At 39.7% G+C, this 21,161-nt stretch overlaps 1 protein-coding gene across 4 annotated transcripts in view; it reads right to left on the bottom strand.

Annotated features, from left to right (window-relative positions):
* POLR3B (RNA polymerase III subunit B) overlaps positions 1-21,161 on the bottom strand; it is a 107,350-nt gene that overhangs the window by 50,809 nt on the left and 35,380 nt on the right. For 3 of the 4 annotated variants that reach the window (XM_077914775.1, XM_077914777.1, XM_077914778.1), the window contains exons 12-18: positions 20,900-21,034; positions 11,659-11,820; positions 8,810-9,010; positions 6,644-6,806; positions 5,342-5,495; positions 2,400-2,474; positions 1,294-1,392 (exon numbers count right to left, since the gene is read on the bottom strand). In XM_077914775.1, the coding sequence (XP_077770901.1) occupies positions 1,294-1,392; positions 2,400-2,474; positions 5,342-5,495; positions 6,644-6,806; positions 8,810-9,010; positions 11,659-11,820; positions 20,900-21,034 (989 nt within the window). The remainder of the gene's footprint in view (positions 1-1,293; positions 1,393-2,399; positions 2,475-5,341; positions 5,496-6,643; positions 6,807-8,809; positions 9,011-11,658; positions 11,821-20,899; positions 21,035-21,161) is intronic. The other variant, XM_077914776.1, reaches the window with a different exon arrangement.

The raw sequence follows: 21,161 nt of genomic DNA on the forward strand, positions 1-21,161 counted from the left end.
GGAAGACCAGGAGGTGAAGGAGTGAGTCATGAAGGATGTGAGCATCCCAGGGAGGGGACAGCCAGTGCAAAGATGCTAAGGCAGAAACACGCTTGAGGTGTGAGGAAGCAGTTAAAGAGGAGAGGTAGGAGATAGTGCTGCAGGTACCAGGAGGGGTAGGCAGATCTGTAAGGATTTCCAAGGGAGAGGGAACCCACTGGGGGTTTGAGAAGAGAAGGGAAAAGAGCACTTTCACCGATGAAGAAGACTATATGAGAACAAGTGCAATAGAGTCAGGAGCCTCTTGCAAGTCCCCACGCAAGCAATGGCAGCAGCCTAGATGAGGGTGGCAGATGGAGGGGTGGAAAGGGTTGAGAGCGCTGAAGGTCGACATGATAAGCTAAGGGCCTGGATGTGGGCGTAGAGGAGTCAAGGCTGAAACTGAGGTTTCTAGCTGAGAAACAAGAAGGACGGATTCCTATTCACCGGGTTACTACACACCACACTACACAAGGTTACTACATACTACCAACATACTCCTTTGTATTTTACTCAATCTTCAAATGAGGAGTATAGTACTTTGTTAGAGTCATACCTTTAAGGAATAAAGATTTGACTGAAAATCAATGTTTACTAAATTATAATAAGAAACTAATGAAGTAGTACATTTTTCATTTGGTAGCAGGAAAACAGAAAAGTACTTTCTTGACTGAAGACCTAAAATAGGTGTATCAAACTCCCTAATTATTTAACAATAAAAGTACAAAAACTCCAGTTTCAGGTAAGTAGTACCACCAGTCACACACAGCAAACAGAAAGCTATATAAATGTTTTCTAATGTATTTCAAGTAGAACAGATGCTTCTAAAAATATTACTATTCTTGAAATATCAACATATTACTATTTCTTGTTTATACTGCATATAAGTTTAGAGACATCCTTATAACACAAAACATATGGAATTCCTGTATAAACAAGAAATCAGATGTCTTCTCTAGAAGAGAGAAATCCATCTTTCCATAGTGTGATCCATTATTTCAATTTTGACAGTTATCAAATTTCAGAATCAGAGAAGCACTTCCTTTCAAAACATATACACTAAGTGTAAAATGAATAGAAAAGATAATTAAGTCTAAAAATTGTTAGCAGTTTTGTGATAATCCTACATTGAGATAAATGATAGGTTATACTTTATAAAAGGATAGTACACTTTTAACAGATCCTACTAATAGGGAACACTACAGAAGAGATGAAATGAAACGGTGATTTCTATAATCAGAACAGGTGTTAATTATGGTTGTTATTATTACTTACTTATTAATTGTATGTTCATAGAGTGCGATGTTACAGTCATTTTCTTCATTCACATCTAAATATTCAACCAGACTCTCATGTAAGAAGTCTTCAAAATTCCTGGGAAAATATTGGTGAAATATACATAATTAATAAATTTTACTGCAATGCTTTATGTGTGATAATGGAGGATACCAGCTTTCATTTATATCCAAAGCACCTTTCTCTCCCAGAAAGTACCATACATTGGGATGCTTGAAACATGTTATTCATGGATCACAGAATGAAGGCAAATCATTGAAACAAAAACATCCATGGTATTTGTCAATCTGGTCACTCACTCCTCTCCCTGTTTTTGTTTGAGAGAGAGAGACAGAGACAGAGAGAAAGTGAGGTGTACTGCACGAGGGGAGCGGCAGAGGGAGAGAGAGAATCTTTTTTTTTTTTTTTTAGGGCTTAAACTTTTTTTTTTTTTTAGATTTTTTATTTATTTATTCATAGAGAAGCAGAGAGAGAGAGAGGCAGAGACACAGGCAAAGGGAGAAGCAGGCTCCATGCAGAGAGCCTAACATGGGACTCGATCCCGGGTCTCCAGGATCACGCCCTGGGCTGCAGGCGGCGCTAAACCGCTGCGCCACAGGGGCTGCCCGAGAGAGAATCTTAACCAGGCTCCCACACCCAGCACAGAGCCTGACACGGGGCTGGATCTCATGACCTTGAGATCAAGACTTGAGCCAAAATCAAGAATTGGATGCTTAACTGACTGAGCCACCAACGTGCCCTAATCTGGTTCCCACTTCTGAAAATATCTTCTATGACTTTTAAGAGCCCCTATGATGAGAGACCCAGCACTGACATTGATATATCCCTGTTACTTCATAGTGTGCTAATTTACACCAACACTCTGTGATCCTCATGATACAAACTGGTAAATATTTTACAAAGTCTACGCAAGTTCACACAGAGAGGAATGGGTTAACTGGCTGATACATTTGGTAGGGAGGAATTAAGAGACTAAAAATGAAAATACACTTTTCTTAAAAGCTCAGATCAAATAATGTTGTTGCTGATTAAATTATATAAATAAATATTACAGAGTTTGAGAAGTTTTGCTTTTGGTCATTTACCTGTATCCCTGAGCCAGCTCTTCCATATGCTTATTTGTGACTGCAGGCTTCTGTTTCTTAACGATAATGTAGGGTCTGAAATGAAAAAAAAAAAAAAAAAAAAAAAAAAAATCATAGTAGTTCAAAAGAATTAAGTCAGCAAGTAAGTTCACTATAGTGAAATGAGGGAAGCTGGGATATAATCAAACTGATTCCTAGACTGCCTTGAGGACACCAGGTATTCTCTGCATGTGCAAATACATTGGGGCCTCTTTACTCTCTCTCCCATATACAGGCACAGGCACACATGCCAACAATGTTTGTATGTGTGCACATGTATGCACAAACAGGACTTCCTCCAACTATCTTAGGAAATATCTGGTTTTAAATGGAAAGGCAACACAAAAATAATAAGACCTAGAAAGGAAACAAAATCCTTCATGCTTTATTTTTTTAAAAGAGTATAAACGCATCATACCAAAGGCATTTCATAGGATTTCACAGAGGAAATATGGGGCCTGCTCCCCAAGACGCAGGCAGAGAATTGTCATTGAGAATAACAATGTGTCCTGTAGTGAAAGTCTGGTGAACGTCAGCTTCTTTTTGGACAGACATCACAGGGCTACACTGGCAGGTTACCTAAGGCTACATGTTCACAGAGAATAAAGCTTTTTACATTGTGATTTTTAGTGAGATAACGGGTGTTAAGGTAGAGAGAGCTTTCGGTCTCCCCATTCTGGTAGATTAACCTGTAACTGTCAGTGGTGATCTGCTGCTGAGGGCCTCGCCACCACAAGGAAATACGGACACAAAGGATGGCATGCGGCCCCAAGACATCAAGGGCTGTTGCTATTTGGATAAGCGGCTCTTACAGAGAGGAGAGCGCAACCAGCAGACACTTGTGCGCTCTACCCTAAAGTCCAAATAACTATTTGAGGACTAATGAGCACTTTTGAACAGTTAAGAAGAGCTGCACAATTACAAAAAGGGAACACAAGTTGCTGAAAAAATGAACTGAATGAACTTTTCATGGAAATCAACATTACCTCAAAATCTTGGCTTTTTCTTGAGAGGGAGGCAGAGAGCACTGCTACCTCATTCAAGGGCTACAGCAAGCAGAGGCTACGAGATTCAAAAGTGAGGATAGGGACGGACGTGGGAGCAGGAGATGGCACAGGTCACAGCTACCTCACTCATGTTCTATTTATTCCATAAACTACCTGTACGTCCAGATCTATGCCAGGCCGGTATAAACTGACTTCTAAAAAAGAATTTGTTTTTTAGACTATCCCATCATATACTGGATGTAATTAAAGAGAAAAACCCCAAGAAAGAGTAGTAACCTAAGAACTAAGAACACATTACTTTTTTCCCCACCAAACCGAACGGATTATGTTAATAGCTATAGGTAAGCACCTGCTACATGCCTGGCATCTACAAGGCCCTGACCACACTGTCTACCACTTAGTTCTCAGGACAGTCCTAGGGGGGGTATTATGATTATTTACATTTTTTTCAGCCAAGGAAAGTAATACAATCAGAGCCACGCAAGTTAGTAAGTGAGAAGTCAGGACTCAAACAGGTATGTCATCACCTAGGGTTCTTTGGTTGCAAAGAACAGAAACCAATTCTGGCTAATGTAAGCAAAAATGGAATTTACTAATAAAAATTTTAAAAAAATTTAAAGGAATTTACTGAAAGCATAAGAATTTATAAGGATAAGAATCCAAAAACAAAAAATCAATAAACAAAACAAAACAAAACAAAACATCAAAAAGGTAATATGCCCAGCCTCACAAAGGAAAAGATCCCAAAGCTCCAGAACGGGAGGAATAACATGCAGTCTCTCAACACGTGCTGCTGTCAGGATAAATCAGTTCCAACCACTTATTCCTTGAGTTATTCTATTTGGGATTTGAATTCTCTGAGGAGAGTGTGACTGGCCTAGCTTGGATAACATGTCTGACCTCTGGTTGAGGAGGAGAGGGCACCTGACTGTTCCGAGAAGACTGCCAGTGGGGAGGAGCAGGTCCTAAAGGAAAGTGAGGAGGGTAACTAGAAGGAGAAGCTGGCTACTCAACAGATAAGGGCGGTCTATTCTCCGCTCTAACAGACGTCGAAGCCCAAACTCTTCCCACCACCCCAGCCATTGTCAGCTCACTAACTTAGGCCCTAGCCCTACCTGAGGTCCACAAGGAATGACCACAGTAAAACACACAGAAGCTTACGAGACAAGGTAAGATCCTCACGGATGTCCCTGAATGTTCCCCAAAGACCAGACACCCTGTCCTATTCATCTCTGCCCTGACTTCTTGGCCAGGACCTGAGCATTACAAGCCCTTCAGATGTGCTGAGTGACTAGAAGGCACCTGCTTTCCACAGGGTTTAATGCAACATGCTCATGCCTTCATGTTTTTGTTCCTGACATTCCCTAGCCTTTCTCCTTTCCTCCTTCGTCCAGGGTAACACCATCTCACTCATCCTTTAAAGTTCAGCTCACAGCAGGAGAATACAGTGGGTAAAATCATGACTGTTGGAGTCAAATGAACTATAAGGACTATCAAGTAAAGAACAGACCTGTCACAATCTAGCTTTAAGTAAGTTACTTATATCTTCTTCCTCGTTTGTTAAATGAAAATAGTAATCCACCCGTACACAGCTGAATGTAGTAAAAGCCTTACATGTGGCACATCTACTGAAATCATCAGTAATGGCAGGTAAGCATTATTCCTAGCATGGTGGTTATTAGTAATTACTGCTGCTTTGACCGTGAACAGAGCTCTCTGAGGGCAGAGACTGACCCCCATTAATCTTTGGGTCCTCAGCACCCACATGCATATTCATGAGGGATCTGCTAACTGAAGTCCTCTCAACAATGAAAAAGGTGAAAGTGGATTCAAAAACAAAAACAAGCACATTTCTTTCAGAAGTACACATAAAAACTCTTTTTTAGCAACTTATACCTGCAAAGCCTTCCTCCATCAGAGGAAATATAGACACATCGATCTGTGAGATTTGTTGAGATGGAAACAAATTCATTGATATAGCCTGCTCTTCGCATCAGTCGAAATGTATTCACTAGCTTCTTGTGGTCTCGAATCACACCCAGGATGTTACCTAAGCAGAAAGAATATTTGCTAGAGGAACAAAAAACCAGATCTATTCAATTGGAAATATCCACCCAATAAAGATGAAAAGCAGCAGTGAGCAGTTCATTTGAAAATTCTATTCTTCACACAGGGCAGCCAGTCCACAGGCTGCAGGAAGGCAACACAGCGGAGCAGCTGAGGGTGGCCAAGGACGTGAGTTGAGAGGCAGCCCTACCACATGCAAGTCCAAGTTGCAAAAGTGAGCCTCATTTTCCTCATTGGTCAGCACCATGCTGGGACTATGAATGCGGGGTCCAGACCACCTGGGTTCAAACACTGGTTCTAACACTTCCAAAGGGTTGATGTGAGAACAAAATGAGTTGATCTTCCATCAAACACTTAGAGCTGCTCTGCCCAGCACTGAGTACCGCTATTCTTCTTCAACTGCTCTTCCTGCCATTGTCATCTGCGAAATGAGGAAGGTGGACTTTGTGCCCCAGGGTCCATGTGAGGACTCAGAGGGGCCCTGGATGACAATGCAGACTAAGAGCTCTTTCCGTGCTAGCCACTGGGATTTCCTGAATGAAGTGGCCAGGGAGCAGGCCTGTTTTGCTTCTCACCAGCCCACACGGGGAGGGACTAATGCCCCTGGAATGAGGCGAAAGGGGAGAAGAGCATGGGAGCCAGGTAGTCAGGATGAGCACACACTTGCTGCCAAGGCTCTGGAGGGCTCTGAAGGGGATGAAAGGAGCAACTGAATCATGAACTGAAGAGAGGGACCTCTTGCTACAGGCCACTGACAGTCCATCATCAAGTGGCTGAATATAAGTCAACTTGCTGTCAGGACTGGTCAGTTTTTGCAGTACGTCTCACATATTTAACTTGAACTTAAAGATACTGCGTTGAACTTTATCGCTGTAGATCAGCTGGCAGCTGTCAAAGGGCAGAAGGCAGCTAGCTTCTGCAATGCTACCTTGGGCTCTGACAGCAGGACCTCTAAGACCCTAAGGACCCAGCCAGTGGGATAACAGTTTCTATCACCATTTTTCTACCTTTAAATTAAGGCCCCCTGGACCCAGAATTGAGGTTTATTTGTCCTTAAACACCTGGATGATATGGCTTCCTTCCACCTCCCCAAGACTAATCAGGCTCAACAGGTCTCCTTGATACACTCACCATTGAGGAAGACGAGAAACACATTTGGATAAGAGAGTTCTTCCCCACATAATAAATTCACATCTTCTACCCCCAGGTTACTGGCTAATTTAACAATGGGTCCATCTTCCATGTCAGTTGTGATGTGCGTCATAAGGGCCAAGTTTTTAACCAAACCACATGCCTAAAAAACAAAAGTCATTTCTAAGAATGGCCATGAGTAATACAAGGTACGGTTTATGTCTGAAAATAGCTCACTGCTTTGCTGGTGGCAATGCAAAGCAGTACAGTCCTGTGGGGGACAGTCTGGAGATTCAAACAAAAGACTTAAACGTATACACAGAGGAATTTATCCTAAGGTAATAAGCAAGGATACAAACATAGATTTAGCCACAGAAATGCTCAGTAAAGTACTATGTGAAATGGCAAATAAGGATGGCATCATGAATGCTGCCTTAAAAAAAGAAACAGAGGGACACCTGGGTGGCTCAGTGATTGAGCGTCTGCCTTCGGCTCAGGATGTGATCCTGGAGTTCCGGGATCAAGTCCCGCATTGGGCTCCTGCATGGAGCCTGCTTCTCCCTCCCTCTGCCTATGTCTCTGCCTCTCTTCTGTATCTCTCATGAATAAATAAATAAAATCTTAAAAAAAAAAAAAAAAAAAAAGAAACCGATTACGTAAACTGTTATGCCCAGACAATGAAACACCACAGTCATTAACATGACACTGTATAGAAACAGTAAAACAAAATAGTAATAGATGTGGGCACCTAAAAATCTACAACTGGCCAGAAATAAGAGAGTCAACAAAGTCAATGCTCAGTACTCTATAAAGCTTGTTGGTCATAGAAGGCAAAGGAAAGACTGAAGAATAGCTCCGGATTAAGAGACTTAAGGAGACGTGGCAACTGGAAGCAATGTGTAATCCCGGGTCAGAAAAAAGATATTGGTGGGATAACTGGCAACATTTGAATAAGGTAAGATTCTATAATCTAGATTATAATCCTGTTATCAATGTGAATTTCACAAGGTTGATAACTGAGCAACGGTCATGTAAGATGTTCATATTTGGGGAATCTAGGTTAGGCACTATAGAAATTCTTTGTACTATTTTTGCAACTTTTGTGTACAACTGAAATTACTTCAAAATGAAAAAGAAATAAAATGTCTTTATATTTTTATACAACCAAAAAAATATTTAAGGCAAAATATGAACAAGGACATAACACAGGAAGTAGAAAACAAAACACTTGAGATCTGATGTGTAAAGACTGTATCTTTGATTCTTTGAAATTATCTGCTAGTGATGCACAACATAGGTACTTTACTGAGGTTAGCTGAAACAAACTCTGGAAAATTCAGTGTTCCAAAGCCCAAGGGTTATAAATTATGCAACTGTGACAAGCTGCATAAATTCTAGTGTGAATTTCCATATGGTTTAAGATAAATTAAGATAGGAATGATAATTTTCTAAAAATCTTAACTCATATGGACTTCTATTTTCACCTCCCCCAGTCATAACAAATTCCTACACTTTGGAACTTACATGTTTTATACATCGTAACTAACGTATTGATTCATTTAGCAGGTATCTATGGGGTATCTACTATGAATGAAGCTCTGTGCCAGGAGCTTGCGATAGAATGTGAACCTAACAAAGTTCCTTCTTCCAGAAGTTTACAATGAACAGAATCCAGTGAAACCAACAACGGTCAGCATGAGGGAGAAAGGGCCATGATGCAGAAGTGGTGGTGTGTCAGAAGCAAACCTACTTAAGCTGCTTGGTTCTGTGCTCCCTGTTGGCTGCAAGTCTGATGCCCTCTAAGTACACCTAAGGAAAGTAAGGAGTTGCTTTAAAAAAGATCTTTGCAAACAAAGATGAGGGTCTCTTAATTTTCCCTCACATTCTTATCCTGTCTTCACTGCATGGTTTGATTCTTGTGATAAACCAAAGTAAGTAAGAAAACTGGGACTGTATTTCTATCAGGTGAGATACTAAATTGAATGCCTTGTCAGTACTGGTTTTCAAATGGACACTGATGTTGTCCTAACAGGCTGCATCAATTATTTCTCTGCCAGATAAGTGGCTGACCCAAAAAAGGATATGCCCCAGAGAAATGGAGGTAGAAGCAGAACATCACCAACAGGTACTACCTATGACATAGCAGAGACTCCTCGGGTATCTTACCTCTCCTTCAGGAGTGTCCGAGGGACAGAGCATTCCCCACTGAGATGGCTGGAGGGAACGAGGACCACTCACTTTTCTTGTTTTTTCAAACTGAGAGGAGATTCTTGTCATCATGCCCAGGGCAGATATATATGACAAGCGAGACAAGACTTGAGTCACACCCTGGCGGTCCATTTTAAATCTCTTGAGAGACCAATTTCCCTGTAGAGGAGAAAAAAAAGACATAAGACCACTTCTGATCTGTTCATATGTTGCCTGGTACTTTACAGTTACTCTGAGAAGCTCATCACAGGAACTATGTATTTGTGAAATTAGAGCCATAATGTATATTCAGAAATCAAAATACCACAATTAAAATGAAAATTGAGTCAGGTCATTCACTGGTGCTTTCTAGGGGTTTAATGAATATCACCTGTGTCTAGCAACCAGGTCAGAACGCTCTGATATATCAACCTTATCACACTGCAACATTTACTTTCTGAAGAACTGGTAATATCCTGAACAAACCAGTTTAACCAGAGATTTCCACTGGAAGCAATAAGCTCATTAATAGAACACGAGTTAAAGGAAAAGTAAAAGTAGCTTGTAGCTCAAAGAGTAATTTCATGTTGGAATATGTCATTATTTGGATGTCTTCCAAAATCTGTCTTAATTAGAGGAAAATACACGAATAGAAAATACCAGAAAAATGACTCCAATAGCAGTTATTAGGGATAATGAATAAACTGTTGGCTTCCTAATCAAGGCTAAAAATTGCATATATATATTCACGTGAAGAAATAGTATATATTCTCTGTGACTATCATGTTGATCTTAAAATAGATTCATAGGAAATAAATCTTGAACATTAAATTTAGTTTCTCTTGTACGTACTGAATATATCGTGTTATATTAAATATATTACTTTATAGTTGTATCCAATATACACATTAACTATTCTGAAAGGTAATTTAAAGATGAAGGTTAGGAATGGTTAAATTTTCAATTCATGGCAATGGGACAGGAAAAAACAGTATGACTAGAAAAGTGAAGTTAAAGATGTCAAAGAAATTACTGATTCAATAATCTTTCCGATTCAAAAGAAAAAAATTACATCTGCTAAATGGTGGCTCTTTATTTTTCTTTTGAGAATCTGATGAAAGAGATGTCTGTTCTCTTGGGGAAAATGCAGGTAGGCCCATGAACCAAAATTTCACATTCCACTTCCAGGGAAGACCCATGAATCCCAGGTTAAAAACCCTAACAGGAGAAAAACTGCTAGAGTTTCAGGAGGAGATAGGTAATCTGCTTGAATTAAAATTTGTAACCCTGGGGGCATTCCCAGGGTCACTAAAGTTTAATCATTATTATGGAAGAGCTATCATTGCAGAAACTTGAGTTTTTCGATAATGTGGAAAAGAGTTAAATTCTAGGAAGAAACTATCCTTTACAAAGCGAAGAAACGGAGCAAACATATTTATTCCACTGGTTAAACACATGTTGCTTTTTCGGTTAACTCCTTTTCTGCTCTGAACGGGGTAAGCTCAGTAAACCGATGTCCCGCAAGTAGGCATAAGGATGGTAAATAAATATTCCACACAGAGCTAAAGGAAGGCCACAGCTGCCGGCAAATAGGAAGTAGATGGGGAGTAAAGCCAAGATGTCCAACAAGAGGATTTGTTCTAGTATTCCGTGCAAGTCTAATGAAAGGGAGAGGAGAAACAGACAAGGAGTCTAAAAATGCTCTTCTGAGAAAACTTATGTGTTGAAAATATGCTCCTAATGGTAACAGAGAATTTTAGAAGTTGATCCTGGGGTATACCTGCAACAAGGTCTACTACAAACTTTTTCAACAAGCAGTTTTCTCCAGGCGGTAAAGCAGAGTACTAAGGGGCAAAAGAACTACCTTAAAAAGCTATCATAACCTGAAACTCATGGGTCAGAAAGCAAGAAAAAATAATTCTAACAAACGTGTGTTCAAGTGCTCTTTGGAGGCTTTTCCTCAAACATCTAGGGATCTTGTTTCTGACACGTTTGGGCCACAAGAATATAACAAGCCTACACAGGCACAAAGGTCTGGTTCACCTCCAGTTTGAGGTAGCTGTCCCTTGCAGGAGCTGTTCACACGGACTCATGGGCTAGTTTCTAAAGATGAGCACTGCAGCAAGTCTGCCACTAATTCTTTTCATTGTTAAGGGAATAAACATGTTATACCAAACTATTCTTCTGTTGGGGTGAAATCCCATCTATAAAACCAGTTTTATGTCTGGCATACAAAGCACAACTAGATTTCATCAGATAGACCTATAGTCATGATGCTTTAAGAAAGGGAGCAAAAACCTATCTGATAAGCCTTTATGAACAGCCAGGAGCCCTGCGTACATAGCAGCTGCCCAGGCCTGAATTCATCACTCATGTGAGGCACAGCTGATAGCCCTTTTAGGAATATAAACTTACAATGAAATGAAACATTTTGTATTGTTGTGAACAAAAGCTATCATTAATAAACCTACTCCCACTATGTCAGTTTTATTACAGAAAAAAAATGGGAAGAAGTATCCATTAAAAGAATGCCTATTACCAGTTAAACTAAAAGATTTTCCCTCTATGTAAGAGTTACCGGTTTTTTTTTTACTGCCTGTTAAAACAGGGACTATAATTGGCAATAAAGCTACACAGTATCAAAATTCCTAATGATTAACATTTAAACTGTAGACTGTATTTCAAAGTAGAAAATCTGTGATTTGTTAACATCCTTTAAATATAAATGTATTTTTTAACCTAGATTCCCAAAGTGCTTTGAACTTCCATTTCATGGAATAGATGTGTAACTAAGTCAGGAAACCCTAAACAAATGACTGAAGACTTACTGTAGAAATGGCATTCACCATGCCGTTGGTAATCTGGTCCTGACGCATGTGTTTCACAACATCAAACTGAGCTGCTCTTTGCTTAGGAATCACCTGGTCTGCAATCTTCTTCATTTCAGAATTAAATTTTTTGAATAAATCTTCAAAAAGAAGTGATAAAAGCTAAAAAAATAAAAAAAAAAAAAGTATATGGTGATGCATTACTCATCTATTTAGTAAACTTTAGGTCTCTATTAAACTGTTTTTTAAAAAAAGATGGAGAAACTGCTTAACAACGAAGAAATATTCAAAAATTCAATTTGATAAATATGCATTTTTCTATGTGTTTATCACTATACTAGGCACTGGCAATAAAAGCAAAAACAGTGACATAATTTCTGTACTAATTTAGACCAGTCACGTCCAGACTTTTAGATGTTACTGTCCAGAGACCTATGTTTTAATTTTATAGATAAAGATAATTAAAATCCCAAAAAGGGGGTGGTGGAGAAGAATTACCATTAAAAAGTCTGACAACTTGGATGATACAGTGCTGTTTGGACCTCTCCTATATCTCTGGTAAAAATGTAAATTGGTACCACTACTAGGAGGACAGTTTGCCATTAATCTCATCTTCCCTATGCCCCCTCAGTTCCTCCCCTAGGTACATCTCCACAGCAGTGCTTCTCAAACATCAGCATGCGTGGTAAAAATGCTCAAGGATTGTTAAAATGCAAATTGCTGGCCCCACCCCTACAGTTTCTAATTCAACAGGTCCAATAATTTGCATTTCTAACAAGTTCCCAGGAGATGTCAGAGCTGCTGGTGGGGGAAAGGCACCTTGAAAATCACTGCCCTACAGAAATGGGCATCCCTAGACAGATACAAGATGTTCACAGCAGCATTATTTGTACGAACTAAAACCTGAAAGCCATACAAATAATATTTAGTTAGACAAATTGTGGCATATTCGAAATAATGGAACACTATAAAGCAATGAAAATGAACAAAAAAACGCACAAAATCATGGCTGGATCTTAAAAGCATAATATTGAGTGAAAGAAGCCACATACAAAAGAATATGTATGGTATGATTCCACTGACACAAGGTTCAAAATCAGCAAAACTGAACTATAATTTGATGGCAAAACTCTACAGAAAAATCAAGGATATGAATATCATAAAAATCAGGCTGGGGGAGGATTTTGATCAGGTAGGAGCATGTTGTGGGCAAGGGATGACTTCTATTTTTTTTTTTTTAAAGTCTCCCATCCGTTTTTTTTTTTTTTTTTAAGATTTTATTTATTTATTCATGATAGTCACAGAGAGAGAGAGAGAGAGAGAGGCAGAGACACAGGCGGAGGGAGAAGCAGGCTCCATGGAGGGAGCCCGACGTGGGATTCAATCCTGGGTCTCCAGGATCGCGCCCCGGGCCAAAGGCAGGCACCAAACCACTGCGCCACCCAGGGATCCCCAAGGGATGACTTCTAAACTGTTCAAATGATTTTTTTTTCTCAATCTGAGTGCTATGTACAAAGGTATCTGTTTTATTACAATTTGTTAAGCTAAAATGTACGTTTCATGAACTTTTTTGTACGTAATATTTCTTAATAAAAAGGTTATATAATACAATATCCACCAATTACTCTAACATCATCTCATTTCAAAATGACATTTTAAGGCAGAGCAAATAATCTCAGAAGAAAAACAAGAAGTAAATACAATTTGCTCCATAAAACCCTTACCATCCATACTTATTCATCCCTCTCCAGACCAGTGAAAACTGGCCCATGGACAATACCAATCCTCAGACTAGTGGTCTGGGCACAAGTCTACATAAGCAGAGAATGATATAAAGGCAACAGAGACCAAAGTAAAGTCTGAAACAAGACAGCTCAGCCCATGCTAGGAAAAAAAAAATTAAAGTGTTTAAGTCCTCATCCTAAGATTATTGGAAAACAACATTAATGAATGATTTCATGAAACAGATGAATACCAGAGATGGAAGGAAGGCTAGGATTTGGAGGGAGTGGAGAGCTTATGAATGATTTGCAAATTCCACATCCAGTAGGAAGGAGAAAGCCAGAAGACAACATCCCTTCCACTCTAATAAAAAAAGATAAATCGGCTACAAAATCATGTATTTCTGGAGTCCAGCAGAGAGGTAAGGTTGCAAGGCACCCAGGTGAACAGAATACAAATGGTGACAGTCTGTCCAGAGAGAGATGGGACATATGACAAAGATGATGATGTCTGCCCCAGAAGAATCAGACAAAATTTTAAGGACTTCTTAAATGCCAAATGTGAGCTACTATGGAAGCTTAGAATCATTTGGAGCCTCAGACACAAGAGGATTTGCACTCACAAGTTCTTTTCCATGGAGTGCTCACAAAAGACTGGAGTAAATAAAACAAAAGACCTGAGAAAGATGCCTTCGTTGGAACAAGCAACAAAACCCTATTTCCTTGGACTTTTGCTCATATGAAACAAAATCTTTAAGTTGCCAGAGAAGCATCAGGAAACCCTCCTGCCAATATAGTTCCAGGGAAAGGTGACCTGCACTGAGAAGGGATAGAAGAAGCCTTCTGTCCTTGAGGGTGGAAAGGAAAGCCCCCCTGCTCCCACCATTAAGCCCTGCATCCAGTAATAAGAACAGCAAGTCTACCGCTGGAGGAAGGCCAGTTAACCCTTTGGCCACCAATTCCAGGAAAAGATACCAGGCCAGATGGAAGAGGACCAGAAGCCAAACTGCAACTTTCCCTGAGAGGAGCAGGAAACAGTCCTGGGTCAAGGATCCTGCACTGGTACATAGCAAAAGCTGCATACCACAGGAAAGGGCAGGAAACTGAAAGCTTCACTTTATAAAATTGAGGAATAGGACAGATTGCCCATTTTTACCACTTCTATTCAACATGGGATTGGGGGTACCATTCAGGGAATTAGGGGCAAGAAAAAGAAAATATATAAATGTTGGAAGGGAAGAAGTAAAACTGCCATTACTTGCAAATAACATGTATGTCCACGTAAGAAATCTCAGAGTCTTTAAAAAAACAAAACAGAACCTACTAGAACCAATTAAGTTCAGCAAGCCTGCAAGATACAAGGTTAGTATACAAAAAGAAACTGTATTTAAATTTTATTAAAAGATTTATTTGAGAGAGAGAAAGAGAAAGAGGGAGAGCATGAGCAGGGAGTGGGACAGAGGGAGAAGGAAAGAGAGAATCTCAAGCAGACTCCAGCTGAGCACTGAGCCCAATGCGGGCTTCAGTCTCACGAGTCTGAGATGATCTGAGCAGAAACCAAGAGTCAGATGCTTAACTGACTGAGCTGCCCAGGTGCCCCTAAAAGAAACTGTATTTAAAACATTACTGAGAGACATTAAAGAGAATCTCAGTAGTAGAGATATACTATGTTCACAGATTTGAAGACTCAGTATTACTTAGATGTCAATTCTCCCCAAATTATTCTATAAATTCAATCAAAATATCAATCAGAAACTAGCATCCCTTTTTTAAAAAAAATGGAAATGGTAATACTAACATTTAAGTAAAAATGTTAAAAAAATAAAAATAATAAGTAAAAATGTTAAACTCCTAAGTTTATGATGATAGAAAGGAAAAAAAAAAAAACCCTTCATCTGTGGAAGAAATGAGATAGCTAAATCAATAGTCTATAACCTGGTTTAAAAAAATCTAGCAAGCATTTACCCTGCCTTTCCCATATAAATTGTCTCGGTAACCAGAGATGATAATGAAAAATATTCTTTATTGAAAAAACTCCAGCTTAAAAAAAAAAAAAAAAAAGCAGAAAGAGTAGAGTATGACTATTTTGCATGCCCTAATCAGGGTAATGGAATGATCACCATCAGCTGTTAAATAAAACCATCAGGAGAAAAGCTGATAGGGAACTTTAAAACAGATCAATCAGGGCCCAAACACCTAAACCAGTGACCAATTACAATGGCACAAAGTGTAGATACAACCAGTCATATTCTTCCTGATAGGATACAACAGCAAACTGTATAGTGCAACCCACAAAGCATACTAGCCAAAAAAGAAAAGAGAGAGAGAGAGAATTTGAATATGATCTAGCCTCTGAATTTAACTCCTGGTTTACAAGAAATTTAGAGAAGAGAAAAATAGAGAGGAAAAAAAATATATATATAGAAAGACATCATGAGTATATCATTAGCAAAACCCAAACTTACAAAAAAAAACCTCTTTAAATCAATAAGGAAAATGCAAATTAATACCATAAGGAGATGCTACTTCACACCCACTAGACAAAAGTTTTTAAAGTTTGATACTAAGACATAGGATGGAGATCATGAGGAACTCATAAACAGTCAACATACAAGTATTTGGGAAACTAGTCTGATAGTCTCCAGTTAAACTGAAGATTTAACTTGACTCCAGGACTAAGCATTCCTATTTGTAGAAATTCTTGCACTAGAAAATATAAATGTTAATAATTTTTAAAAAGGGAAATCATAAAGAGAAATGATTGGTAGAATGGATAAAGTGTTATTTATCATATATATCTTATATATCACATCATATTCCATATATACAATAGAATATAATACAAAACTGGAAGTATAGTGACATGCAACAAAATAAATATTAAATATAATGCTGAGTGACAAAAAATGTTGCAAAAAATGAATAAATTATGAACCTTTTTTTTAAGTATTTTTATTTATTTGAGAGAGTGAGAGTGTGAGAGAGTAAGCATGAGCGGGGTCAGGGTCAGAGGGAGAAGCAGACCCCTCGCTGAGCAGGGACCCTGATATGGGGCTTGATCCTGGGACTCCAAGACCATGACCTGAGCCAAAGGCAGATGTTTATTAACCAACTAAGCCAGGCACCCCAGTATGAATCTATTTTTACAAAACCCAAAAATAAGCAAAAAAACTTATATGTAATAAAATATTTAAAAATTTTTAAATTTTAGGGATCCCTGGGTGGCGCAGCTGTTTGGTGCCTGCCTTTGGCCCAGGGCGCGATCCTGGAGACCCGGGATCGAGTCCCACGTCGGGCTCCCGGTGCGTGGAGCCTGCTTCTCCCTCTGCCTGTGTCTCTGCCTCTCTCTCTCTCTCTCTCTCTATCATAAATAAATAAAAATTTTAAAAAAATTTTTAAATTTTAAAGAAATTTCTGTTTGACCCTTGAACTACACATTGAGAGGTGTGGCGCAAGTCCTCCCACTAGCCCAAATGTGGGTAGAAGTTATAACTGCTTCTTCCAATATAGTAGAAATAAATGAAACTGAAGCCTAGCTCATTAAGGTGACATGGGTTCTGTCTCATTGATGGGAAACATTCGTCTGGAGCTCTGAGCCACAGCCCTGGTCAGGTCCTAGCCAAGACCAGCCTTCCAGCCCTCCCCACAGCCATTTGTAGAATACTACCAACTGACCTCCAACACCATGTAAAACAGAAGAATCAAACAGCCAAATCCTGCTTGAACTCCTGACCCATAAAGCTGTAAGTTATAAAGTAATGGTTGTTGTTTTAAGCCACCGTTTTGGGATACCATGCCACATAGCAAGAGATAACCAGTCATTTATATAAAGTTCTTAAAACTAGGGCAGCCCGGATGGCTCAGCAGGTTAGCACTGCCTTCAGCCTGGGGTGTGATCCTGGAGACCTGGGATCGAGTCCCGCGTCAGGTTCCCTGCATGGAGTCTGCTTCTCCCTCTGCCTGTGTCTCTGCCTCTCTCTCTGCGTCTCTCATGAATAAATAAATAAAATCTTAAAAAAAAAAAAAGTTCTTAGGTGTCTTGAGACACCTAAGTAGGTGTCTCACTACTAATAAATAGCAAGTACACTTCTTCAATATTAAAATATAATGGATATTACAAGTACTTCAGTTCCTCTGTAAAATTAATTACATTAGTTTTTTGTCCCTTTGTAGGCCTTTTTTTTCCTTTAAAAGAAAAAGCCTTGACATATTTGTAATGTACGTTACCTAACAAAACATTAAAGTATTATCACTGAGGTGTTACATACCACATCATTTACTTACAAGGAAATTCTGAACCTCAGTAAGCTAAAGATATTCCAAGTTCCAAACAGACTATATTCTTGAATGTTTATAAACCCATAGGTAGTTTTTGGATTCATAATGAAGATATTCAAAACAAATGAGTCTTCTCAAGCTACTTACTACCAAAGTGAGATTTCGAAAGTGGAATGTGATTTTAAGTTAGACACGTCTTTCTACTAAAATTCACTCTGCAGATAGGAAAACCCGGATCTTAAATTTGACTATACCATGTCAGAAGTGTTCTAAAAAAGAAAACTTCCTCCTCTGAGAGCTTAATCCTTTCTTCCACGCAGACCCTGCAGTTTCACTCATGGAAAGAAAAGGATGTGGGAATGGGAGCAGGTGCAGAGGGGTGAGTGGGATGAAGAAGCCCATTGCAGCAACTTCCTGTGGAAACTGGCAAAAGGAACTTGAATAAAGCGTCTTGAACAGAAGTAAATGCCCTTAACCTAAATCACAGAAGCTCAGCTCTATTTTAATTAGCCCTTTACACTTAGACTTCTGTGTCTCAAGTTATGACAAAGATTTTCTGGATTCCAGCTGAACTTGTCTCCCCCTTCACCTCCCCCCGCCCCCCCTCCCCGATTCACACGCAAGGAAATGCCTCTCACATTAAAGAAGTAAAACGTAGGAGTACGCTCGACGCAACTACTGCCTCATTAAATTTCCGCACCTCTAGATGTTCGGTTTAAGAGAAACTGCATTCTCCTGTTCACAGGGCAGTGAGAAACTATAGGGCCACATCGTATAATAAGTCACATTATTTAGGTCAAGAGTAAAATGATTAAAAGCGATGAAGCGCTGGTGATAATATTCAACACCTTTCGTTGCTAGTATGAGGCCTTCCAGCCTGCTTACAACAGGAACACTAAAGAGCAAATTATATTTAAGGGAAAAAATGCTGACAGCTCATCAATTGATTTGCAATGAAAATGCTAAAAAAATTAATAAAGAAGTTAAGCTGCTGAAATACAGTTTCACCAATTAGCTTAATGTCAGAGAATTCTAATTAGGCGTCTTGAGATTGCTATTTAGTGTTAAGCCTTCATTGTGCCAAATTCTCCTTTTCACACAAACTGGTTGCAAAATTAAAGACATTAGGCAGCCTTAATTACATTATCAGAACAGCTGGGATTAGGCAATCTCTGAAGTCAAGACGGCATTCTTTTGTCACAGGGTGGAAATCCCTGGCTTTCCAGGGTGCCGGATTTTTGGTGCCGTTCCATATCTCACCCATACAAAGCAAGCTGCATTAGAAACAAAAAATTTGCAGACAAAGAATAGAGTAATGCTCAGCAAATAATGAACACATTACCGAAAAAGAAAAGGTAGGTGAAAAGATTAAGCCTGAAATCGGTAGGTTTTGCTAACACCTCTACTGGCGGCTGGCCTGCCAGCCCTCTGGTGGCAGGAAGACTGAGGAAAAGCTCTGTGAACCCACTTGGCCAGTGGATGCAGCTCTGTTATCTAAAGCTGAAGCACATTTATACTCCCCCGTCCCATGGGGTGTGAAATTAGCAGCTATTGTTTTTACACATTTTTGCCAACACAATGCCTTTTATGTCCTTACATTGTTTATAAAGCAATGTTTTCTTGCACATGGGAACCCTCTTTTTAATTCTAATTTTTTAAGCAACAGGATAGTCTCTCCTCTCCTGACTCCATTCCTTATTCCTCTAAACAATCAACATTTTTTAATGAACTCATTTAATACCATGATTTCTTCCCATTAAGAAACTAAAAATTAGGATTGATAGTGGTGGGGATACCTGTAATACCCTGAACAGAGGTCAATCTGAAAGTGGCAGAAAACTCGCCTGCTAACATTACCTAGTAACCACACAAAACTTCTCCAGTAGTCTAGACACTAGCCCTTTTCTAAAACCCAAAATTGCTATCATTTTTTAATCCTAGTTTTAAAATTTTAGTTGTAGTATCTGTTATGCTAGCCACCATCATGTGTCATCTAGAATATTGCCACAGCCTCCTAACTGCTCATTTCCTGGCCTGTTTGTCTCCAAATCTGATCAACTGAAAATCAGATAGCGTTACTTCCCTGGTTGAAACTCTCCAATGGTTGTCCACTATGTGGAAAACTGAATCCAAACCCCTTCTTTGGCCCACAGGCTGTTCTCCAAGTCCTCCCCATCCCCACACCTCATTCAGGTCAGCCCAGTGATCCTCCTCCAGCTCCCCATTGCTGGAACTCTGTGGGGATGGATGCGCTCACAAGGGTCTCTTGCTGGAACATGGTTCCTGAGGTTGCAAGAGACTGGCTTCTCTTCACTCAAGTCTCAGCAGGAATGTCTGAGGGCTCAGCTTAAAATACATCACTTTTTTCAAAGAGATCTTTCTTGATCTTACCTCACTAAGGTAACATCCTTCCCTCCACCAACACGCCAGCTCTCGAACATTAACCTTTTTGGGGAGTTTTCTTTAAATACCTAGGACTATTTAATACTATCTCATTTCTTTCCTGTTCACTTGTTCACTGTCTCTCTCCCCTCCACCAACTTGTGAGAGCAGGTGCCTCACAGAGTGTCACTCACCCAGACATCCTCTGGTGCCTAGTAACTTTGCATGTGGATCCAAGAGAGAAATATAAGCGATTCCTGTCCTCGATGAGCTTACTGGCTAAGGGGGAAAGAAACTTGCAGGTAAAGAATTATATACACTTCAGCATGTAAAAAAACCTAAACAAGTGCCACTGGCACATCTGAAAGACAGATCAACTAACATCTCCTAGGATTCATGGAAGGTTTCAAAGAGGATAACTCAAAGAATGAAGGATGGGCGGGAGCACCTCACTAGGGAGGGGGCAGAGGGAAACAAGGGAGCAACTTAGGCAGAAGGCATGAGTCAAAGGCATGGTAGGATGAACAAGCATCAGGGTATGCTTGGGAAGATGTAAGTGGCCTGCCCTGGCAAGAGGCAGGGCTAGAAAGGTGTACTGGCGCCAACATCATCAGGGATCCCGCAAGCCCTGCTAAGAGTCTACACTTTGTTCTATAGAGTGAACTTTTATGAATTCCACAGAGGAGCTGGAGGAAAAGGGAAAGTGGGCAGAGAAATAAGCCCTAGGACTGCATGTCAGGCAGCGAGGCTCGTCTTTTACTTGTTTTAATATGAGGATTGCAAGTAAGCATTCATGCTTTGAAAAACCTTGAAGCCCACATCTGAAGTTCAGGCCTGCTGACATAAAGTAATTAAATCACCTGTCCTGCCAACTCCAATCGCTTGTTACCATAATAGTCTCGGTCATCCACTTTATTATCTCCTTGGGCCAAAATTACTCTTCGCACCATCACTGCAGTGTAGATACACTTCGCTCGGAAATTGAATTCTTTAACCTGTAATTAATTCAGGAGTTAGAGAAAATTTCTGAGGCAATGCACATTAGCCACTATCAACTCCTTCCTTCCCTATACATTTCATGTATATATTCCTCCACTCTTCCAAAGAGGTGGCACCCACTAA

This window comes from Canis aureus, chromosome 11 (genome assembly GCF_053574225.1).
Source record: "Canis aureus isolate CA01 chromosome 11, VMU_Caureus_v.1.0, whole genome shotgun sequence".
Taxonomy (NCBI): Eukaryota; Metazoa; Chordata; class Mammalia; order Carnivora; family Canidae; genus Canis; species Canis aureus.